Source organism: Trichomycterus rosablanca, chromosome 5 (assembly GCF_030014385.1).
Source record: "Trichomycterus rosablanca isolate fTriRos1 chromosome 5, fTriRos1.hap1, whole genome shotgun sequence".
In the NCBI taxonomy this organism is placed as follows: Eukaryota; Metazoa; Chordata; class Actinopteri; order Siluriformes; family Trichomycteridae; genus Trichomycterus; species Trichomycterus rosablanca.
Genome location: NC_085992.1, coordinates 45,924,127 through 45,933,936, shown reverse-complemented (window position 1 = coordinate 45,933,936; position 9,810 = coordinate 45,924,127). Strand labels below are relative to the sequence as shown.

The 9,810-nt window shown below is 39.4% G+C and overlaps 1 protein-coding gene across 1 annotated transcript in view; it reads left to right on the top strand.

The window, feature by feature from the left end:
* The first annotated feature begins 1,439 nt into the window (after positions 1-1,439).
* hhip (hedgehog interacting protein) overlaps positions 1,440-9,810 on the top strand; it is a 72,533-nt gene continuing 64,162 nt past the window's right edge. Inside the window, exon 1 of the mRNA XM_062995280.1 lies at positions 1,440-1,688. Within this exon, the coding sequence (XP_062851350.1) occupies positions 1,440-1,688 (249 nt within the window). The remainder of the gene's footprint in view (positions 1,689-9,810) is intronic.

Genomic DNA, 9,810 nt, shown 5'->3' with positions numbered 1-9,810 from the left:
TTTTCTTTTCTCCATTTCCATAATTTGATAGATTTTTTTTTTACATCACTAGTATTTATATAGAACGCCACTTCTTGCTTTGTCTGATCTGTATCCAGTGCACAATCTGAAGTTATAGAATATGTATTTATGTTAGTAATACATCTAATTTTATTGCAGCAAAGCTCTGCCCTTTCTCTTTTTGGTCAGTGGATAAGAGACATAGTTATTTATTTTAGAAACAAAGAGATACCCAATGCTGGTTTCATTAAAAAAAATTACACTTTAAAGAGAAGCAATAGTTCTTTATGGGTAAGCACACAAGAGATTCCAGAGTCCTTTTTGCATGCCTGCCTCTTTCTTGACTGTGGAAAAAGTGTTAGCTTTTGTTTTTAATAAACCTAATTTTGGGCGGTTCTTGGATTATATCTGACCATTTATTCATCTATAATAATTAAGGTTGCTGTATATATATTTCTGACCTAGTATATTTACTGGAAACAGTATAACAGTATGAACCAACAATATAGAATATAGCATTCGATTAAAATTTTCATAAAATATTCGAATATTATTTTATCAAAAAAACAGCAGTTGCATAAATAATAATAATAAAAAAAATAACGTGGTAGACATAAACCTTGTGGATGAAACGTATAAGTAACCGTTTGACTTCAGCAGTAACCGATTTTTACTTTATATAGGATATGTTTTGTTTGAACCATGTCTTGTCATTATAAAATACTGTTTTTACTGAAAAATACTTCATTATTAAATACTTAAATACTACATGTTTAAATAAAAATCTTAAATATTTAAATCCAAAACTTAATTATTAAATATGTACGTTTGTGATGGAATTATGACTCTGTGAAAGTACTAAACGTTTTATCACATGCTGTTCGTGTAGTTATCTTTCAGTAACATTTCGGTTTATTGGAGACGCGCCTCGTTGTGCTTACAGGTGGTCTAAGTGCGTCTCTTGTCGTGAACCCGCCTGATGCGCGTTCACGCAGAAGCACGTCATCCGGGCCGCTTCTAGCGCGCTGGTTAAAAAGAAGAGCGAGTCTGAGCGAGAGAAACACGTGAACGCGCAGGAGGAATCGCAGCACAGATACGGCGCTGAACTTAGCGCGACTTTGGGATTTAACTTTACCATCCGAGGGGATCCGATCTGCTCTAACTTCTGATCTGTTCTCTTTCGTTTGATTTTCTATATTTAATCCAGTTGTATTATTTTTTTTACATACACTACATTATGAAAGAAAACGGTTTTCGTGTGAGGTGCCAAATTCCAAATCCAGATCTGCACTTGTAATTTATTATCGTGCGTTGATCGGAAATTCGTTGCGCTTAGTTTTGCGTTGGTGCAACTTTGGTGAACCCGCAAGGAGAGAAGGAGACCCTGAGAAAGGCTGAGAAACTTGTTGATCGTGCTGGTGTGAATATTTATCTCTGCCATGAGGCATCTGAAGCTGGTGCTGGTGCTGTTGGTCGCGGCAGCGGATCTGTGGGAATGTGCAGACGCAAAGTGGGGTGAAAAGAGCGATCTGAGTCCGCGTCGGAGGAGATGCTACGACGGAAGTTTACCGAGGCGCCTGAAGAAGAAGGAGCGCAAAGTGACCGCTGGTGGAGATGTTTGTTCTGCGCTTTATCCACGAGTCTCCTGCTGCCTGACACGCCGAGTCCCGCACCGAACAGAGCCCACGGTAACCCCCCTCACAAACATCACTCCTGTCTTCCTTATGTTCTTTATATTCCTCTTGTTATTCATGCAAACATGATAACTCTCTGATTTACACGTGCTTTAAACATCATCATGTGTTCCTCAAGTTCCTCACACTTGTATTCCATAAGAAAACACGGTAGCCTCCTCACAAACATCACTCCTATCTTCTTCGTGTTCTATATATTCCTCGTGTTATTTATGCATGAGTTATCATGATAACTCTCATTTACACGTGCTTTAAACATCATGTGTTCCTCAAGTTCCTCACACTTATGTTCCTTAAAAAACATCACTCGTATCTTCTCGTATCTTCTTTCCTTATATATTCCTCGTGTTATTTATGCATGAGTTATCATGATAACTCTCTGTTTTACACGTGCTTTAAACATCATCATATGTTCTTCAAGTTCCTCACACTTATATTCCATAAGAAAACACGGTAGCCTCCTCACATGCTTCAAACTTCACGTCATACCTCATCATACCCTGTTCGTATTTCTTGTTTTCATATTACTTAAGTTACTTGTGGAAACACGATACCCCTCTCAGATACACGTGCTACAAACATCATCTGCTCATCATATGTTCATGTTCCTTATGTTCGCAAAAAAACCACGATAACCAGCTGAGATAGCCTACATGTGCTACTCTTAGCGTTCCTAAAACTTCTCAAGTTCCTTAAGAAGAACCATGCATTCTCTAGAAACATCTCTTTACTCATTCTATATGCTTAGTGTTCCTCAAAGTTAGTGCTCCATATGAATAAACAGTTACCTTCTCGAATGTATGCGCATCAAACATAATGTTCCTTATGTGAGCCCTCTTACATTCATAAGCAACATACATCCCAAGTTTCCATATAATATTCCTAGTTCATGTTCCTTATTTCTTCCTCATTTGTTTCTACACCCCATTGGCAACCGCTGGTACACATGAACAACAAACATCACAGGTGCTCATGTTCTTCTTATTCCCCATTTATCATGTTCATTAATGATCCACATGGTCCCTATATTCTATGATCTCATGTTCCTCTTGTTCCTCATTAATCATATTCAGCATGTTGCCCATTCCTTACATTCATTATGTTTTTATGTTCCTTGTTTTTGTCAGTTTGTCATTTTATGGCTCTCCTTATGGTGCTTCATATGTTCTTCACTCCACTTTATATGTTCTTTACTCCAAGTTTCATGTTCTTTACATACCTTTATACTACCTAATGTTCTGTATGTTTAATGGTCTTCACATTCCAAACCTTGCTCATGTTCTGCGGTGTAACATTTGCTACAAACACCTTATGTTCTTGTTCTCATCTTTCTAATGGCCCTTATGTTCCTAAGTTTTTCGTGTTGCTCCTGTTGCTTTTGTAACTTGTGTTCTTTATGTTCTGTATGGCTTATAGTCCAACAGAGTGCTAAAATCATGCTGTATGACAATTTAAATAGTGCCAAAGGCATAAGGCAGTTTTAATATCTGTGAATTCCAACTAAATTTGTTGTTTTTGTTACGAATAAAACTTGCAAAATTGTGCAATTATAAAGAACGTTTTTATGTTCTCCACATAAAAACGTTATGTTATCATGTCTTATGTTCTCCACATTGCCTATGCTAAGTTCTTCATGCACCTTATGCAGTTTATGATTTGTTTTGCATGTTCCTCAGCAATGTTCCTCATGTTCCCTTTGTTCATGTTTCTCATGTTACCAATGCTGCTCATCTCATCTTGTCTATGTTCTCTATGATTCCAATTTTCCTCATGTCCCCAATGTTTAATGTTCTTCATGTTCATGTTGCTCATCTTTCTAATGTGCTTTATATTTGTCATGTTTTTGTTCTCCTTGTGTTCCTCATATTCTTGTGTTTTTATGTTCTCCGTGTTCTTAACTCTATGCTCCTTGTGTTTCTTATGCTCCACGTTCATGTTTCTCAATTCCTTATTTTTCAATGTCCCTTTATAATTGTTACAAGATTTTTTATTTCAGTAATCCTTCCATACACCCACTTTGTACCTTATACCTCCTATAACCCTGATTATTATTATTATTATTTTAATAAACTTATGAGCAGTTACTTTTCCCTAACAGGGTGGCATGTTTACATTCTGGCTATATAAAATAAAACACACACTCGGGTCAGATGGTCTGTACTTTTATTTTAACCAAGCCAGTAACGACCATTCTAACGGTGTAAAACGCTAAAACCCTGGTACGCTCCTGTGCAAATTCATAAGCAATTATTTGTTCTTTAGCATTGTGGAATGTTCCAGATCGGACACAGATCAGTGATTTTACAGCTTTGACACACCACATTAACTAAGGTCAGGTATACCTTTCAGGGTACCACCCCAGAGACGTGTTGGTGGACCAGGATCTGAGCTGTTTAGTTTGCAGGTATTTTCAGATGCATGGTCAGTTATTATAGATTGTGTGGAACATAAAGAACGTGTGGGGCAGTGCGGTGGTGCTGAGGACCTGGGTACCATCCTTGTGCCTGTTTGCTGTCTGTGCAGAGTTTTACATGTTCTCATAGTGTCTGTATGGATTTCATCTGGGTCCTCTGGTTTTCACCCACCTCTGAGAAACATACAGAAGCTGGATTTTCCTTTACATTGTCCCTGAGTGACTGGTGCTAATGCTGCTGCTTGTTGTGCTTGCTAATGCACATGTGCAGAGTTTAAAAATGTGACATTTTAATGGTAACTTGCAGCATTAAATGGACATTGTTTTCTCTGCTGAATTTAAAAAATCACGTATTTATTCACTTTTATGATTAGCTTAATTCTGGTCAGGATCGCTTTGGGTGCCGCTGTTCTGAAGCAATGGGTGCAAGGGAGGAAAACATCCTTGATGGCACATCTATCAATCTGTCACAGCATGACGGACACTTACATTCATTTACTTAACCACACATAGGTTCAGTGTAGAGTTTTACTTGGGAGGAAACCAGAGTCCCTCGGTTCACTTCCATGTTTTACCACTGCTTTATCCTGGTCATGGTCGCGATCCTGTTTCACCAGAATCACTGGGCTCAATGCAGTAACACACCCCAGACTCATCGCAGGACTTTCGCCACTCCGTGACATACACAATCATGTCTGTATGTAGACGCCCAACCGGCCGATAGCACAGCTGGGGATTTGAATCCAAGATCCCAGCAGTACAATTTAGAGCTGCACCATCCAAGCACACCTGAATCAGTCTCGTTAGATCCAAGGACTTTTCTGCCAGTCATTCAAGTGGCATTTTTTGTAGGGATTTCTTTATTTGTGACTCTTCCATGCAGGCTCGTTTGTATAACGTAATGTAATTTAGTGCGTCTTGAGTTTATCTGCATTCGCCTGCTATCACCTGAAAAAAATCCTGCTTAAACCATTTACATGCAGCTGTATGCGTCTAATTGCCACTTTTTATCCCTCGGGACATTGGGTCCCATTAGCAGTGCTTAAATTCAACCATGGTACAAATAAAAACTTCTATAGCAAATTCACAGCTGAAAGGTGCCCCCTTTCTCATGTAAACTGCCTCCATCGACCAACTCATGTGGCTGGGTGGCATCGCACTTTGGTTTAAAAAAGCCATATTGCATCATTTCATTTGCTCAATTCATGCAAATAAGAGCGGCTCTGAATGGAACAAAACCAGGGAGTGGACATCTCCTCCTCCCCGCTACACTGCCCACACACGGAGCCTTTTGAGCCCATGGCAAAAGAATAACAACAACACCATTGTGTTTGTTAGTTTCGCTAATGGCTGGAGCTGGAGAACATCACTCTCCCGAGTGCTCTGGAGAGCGTTTGCCCTTCCTCCCCACCCCCTCGCAAACTTACACCTTTCCCCCACAGGGGCCAAAGTGTTTGTCTTAAGCTGTTAAACACCCACCAACCTGGCAAAGCCAAGTCGAGCTGATACTTTATAGAAACAAAGAACCAAGCTGCGTCCAGGTTACTTTCGGATGCCACAGATGAGTCCGTTCTTTGCATCGTCCTGATGCTTCCACCAGGAACTTACACTCATACACGCTCATGGTTACCCATGCATGGCATGACGTAATGTGACTCCTTGGCCTTCTGGCTGCCCCTTACCGTGTGGCCTTGTGAGGCTTCGTCGGCCCCTATTGTCCGAGGGTGAATGACAAGCAATTGTTTTCAAGTGTGTCTTTGTGTGTTTATGTGTTTGCTCTGGTAATCTCACCGACAATGGGAATTGTGGGGATCTTAATAAGTAACTCTGGTAGCTGCCACGTATCACATTGGTCAATCATGGCTAAACTCGATTTGAAGGAAACCTTAGTGATAGCACAGATTCACCAATAACTACTGTTTTTTTAAAGTCAAATGTGTTCAGCTTGATATGGTGAAATTTTTTTTTATTTTTTATTTATCAATTTTTGGTGCATTTTTTTAAACTGTTGAGTGCATAAGTAATAAAGTGTCGATCTACAGTTACATTTAATCTTCTGCTCACGATTTTTATATTAAACAAATTAATATGGGCTCAATTAAATCTATTACAGGTATAAACTAGTACAATAGCCATAATATATTTCAACTATATCATTTTCCTACATCTTAGATACTTTATCTTATGTAAATCTTGTATGTATTGTATAAACGTATTATCTATCTATGCATTTATCCATCCATCCATTCAACATCTATCCACCCATCTATCTATGCATCCATCCATTCATCCATCCATCTATCGATCTATCTATCTATGCATCCATCCATCCATCCATCTATCTATCTAGAAGTTTTGAACAAACCCATTGCTTAACTGGTGCAAGTTGCAGACTAAGCACTATTCACTGATGTCCATTCCCAATCTTGATTTAACAGAATGATCTTATTCAATTAGGGGGGTGCTGGAGCCTATCCCAGCATTTCAATGGGCGCAAGGCACACAGTAACACCCTGGACTGGGCGCCAGTCCACCGCAGGGCAGACACACATACACACACACCCATTCTCCTATAGGGCAATTCAGTGTCTCCAATTAACCTGACTGCATGTTTTTGGACTGTGGGAAGAAAACCAGAGCTACCGGAGGAAACCCACGCCGACACAGGGAGAACATGCAAACTCCACACAGAAAGGACCCGGACCGCCCCGTCTGGGGATTGAACCCAGGACCTTCTTGCTTTGAAATCTGTTAAATAAAAACAAATTAATAGCCGTTTTGCTATTACACTACTTTATCTGTCACTATCAAAATCTGGTTGTACCTTCTGCATGTGGAAGATTACGTCTCGATTAGAAACAAAGCTCAGATTACACATTTAAAATCTAACATTTAAGATCTAATATTTAAAAGAAAGGATAAAAATATCTAACTTAGATTCCAGAATTCTGTTATATACAAATATTTCTTTTTGCATTTTGTAAACATTTATTTCAATAAACGTATTATGTTGCTTAATATACTAAGTTTATTTAAACATTCATATTTGTCGGGTAAAAAGAAACATTTAGTCTGATTCATTCTGGTACTGTGGGCAAACAAGGAATCAAATCTAAAGCTCACGCTGCTGATTTGTACTAAAGCTAAACATTTTACACTTGTCATGTCATGAAACAACGTAAATGTGTTACAGCTGATTTGTGGCCTGCTGATCCCAGGTAATTAAAAATCAAGATATGAAACCTCTGCCTGATTGGTCAGATCACAACTTACGATTTGGTTTATCGATCTTAAGAGGCACTAAGATCAGAAGCACAACTGATCTTACCTGGCCGATCAACCAAACCGAAACAGTAGGCCGTGTTTGAGGGTGGGAAGGTCGGGCGGGGTTTCTCTTGTCTCCCGGTATGCTGTCTCCACAACCGGCTTAGATGCTGATTTGAGCAGAGCTTCACATTGAGACTTTTGTGACTGCCCATGCACGATAACACTCTACATGAAGCCTCACCTCTGAGCAGGGAATAAAAAGTGACCGGCTACTACTATACACATGGGCAGTGATAGTAATCAGAAGGTTGCCAGTTCAAGCCCCACCACAGCCAAGTTGCCACTGCTGGGCCCCTGAGCACGACCCTTAGACCTCAATTGCTCAAAATTGTGTTCAGTTATAATTGTAAGTCGCTTTGGATAAAAAGCATCTGCTAAATGCAGAAAATGTAAATGTAAATACACATGTAGAGGCCAGAACGGGATGGTGCAAGTTGCAGAGAAAAACAGCTAGATTGGGAAAATAATGGGGGAAAAACAATAAAAAGCCAAAATGATTTGGTTTAAATCTTGTCGTCAGTTGCTCTATAAAAGCAGTAGGAGTGACATTATGTGGACTAAATACCAGAGATTAATCATGTTTGTTTATTTTTGTTTTTTGTTTTTTATTCTACATAATGGGCTGTAATAGACCCCAGATGCTTAAACTGATGTTTGGCGTAATAGTGTTTTTATTCTTTCTTTAAATAACCGTTTAAGGTACATAAAGGTACTAAGGTCAGAAGATAGACTCTTAAAGCTACCCCCAAGCCTTTTATAGCTTAAAGGTAGCGTTTACCTTCTGTTTTCTGAGGGTGTTTTGACATTTTAAAATCCAGTGGGATCAATGAAAGGATTGGAACAGGTTTGTAAAACGCTCGACTGAAGCGCCTTTTATAACACCACTATTAGCGTAAACCTGGTTGTATGAATTGGCCGCATTTCTCGTTGAGTAATGGAAGCTAGTGCGTACATGTGACATATTCAAGCTTCAGTTTGTCAAGTGTGACGCATGACTGAGAAAGGTTGAGATCTGCATGACTTTGATGGTTTTCCCCACTATTAGAAACTGGTTTGGGGTTTTAGGAGCACAAATAGTGTTTTTTTATTTCCCGACATAAAAAACAAAGGTGGTCTTGTGTGTGGTACGGGTGATGGCATGTCTGGAACCCATCCCAGCAGCATATGGGCACAGGGCATGCTTGAGAGCACAAAAATGCTCCTCTCCATGCACCATGTGCCATCCACAGCTCCCTACATCAATGGGCAATTTAGAGCGAGAGAACGGGTACTCGCAGAGCTGGGGAACCAACCAGAAGCGCCAAACTGGGACTGGAGAGGGGCTTGATATGCTTGGCACAGGCAGTACACATATGTTGGGGATTCTACACTTGTAGTCAAATGTTTACATACAGTCGTTGCGGTCGAGTGTCATGCCAGTCTTTGAAAACTTAATGATGTTTTCTCTATTTTTAAATAAATAATTGAAACATATAGTTTATATGGCAAAGCTTTTTTACATTTGGGTTCATTCATAAGTCTAATGTGTATTTTTCCTGCATGGCAGAAAAAGAGGAAAAAAATGTATTAAAAATTAATTTTCACAATCATGCTCATATTTGTCAGGTAAAAAGAGACAGTCTGATTTATTCTGGTACTGTGGATACAAATAGGTTATACATACAGGTTGTTTCAGTATCTGTCTAGCAAATCCTTGGTTTTATGTCTGTTAGCAATGAGTATGGCTTAATCACATGAATGCAATAATTGGGAGGGTTTTTTAAATTATTTTGCAGTGTATCTTTATGACCCAGCATTTTATTTTTAAGTTTATTTTTGGACATGAGGGTATATGTTGCAAACAGTCACAGAATAAAACAGAACGCTCGATGACGTACTGTAAACGGTTTCAGCTTCCCTTGTGTCCTGTAATTTCTGTACCATTACATCAGTTTATCCCTCATTTCCACTAGTTTTGTTGCAATTAGAAAGGATTTATAATGGTGTTTCATTACACATTACAGAATCACACCTCGACCCTGTAGTTCTGTAGCCGCAGACCTATCATAATACTTTCAGTCCTCATTTGGTTCAAATGAGACCCTTCCAAATAACTCAATTATAAGGCCAAACCCTAACTTTTGTGGTTGTAGGTTCCTGTTGAGGAGGCTGCGGGCAGGCCACAGCTTTAATTGACTTGGACAGACTGCTAATTTGTTGATACCAGCAGTGGAATGATGTGCCTGTCTATCTATAAATTAGTGTTTACACACGGACCTCACACAGAGTCGGCGAATAGTACCAGGCGGCTGCTGCTGGGCCACAGGCGCACGCCTGCGGAGTGGAGGCCCATTACACTGTTGTTTTATTACAGATAATTAGTTACGTAAATAAGCC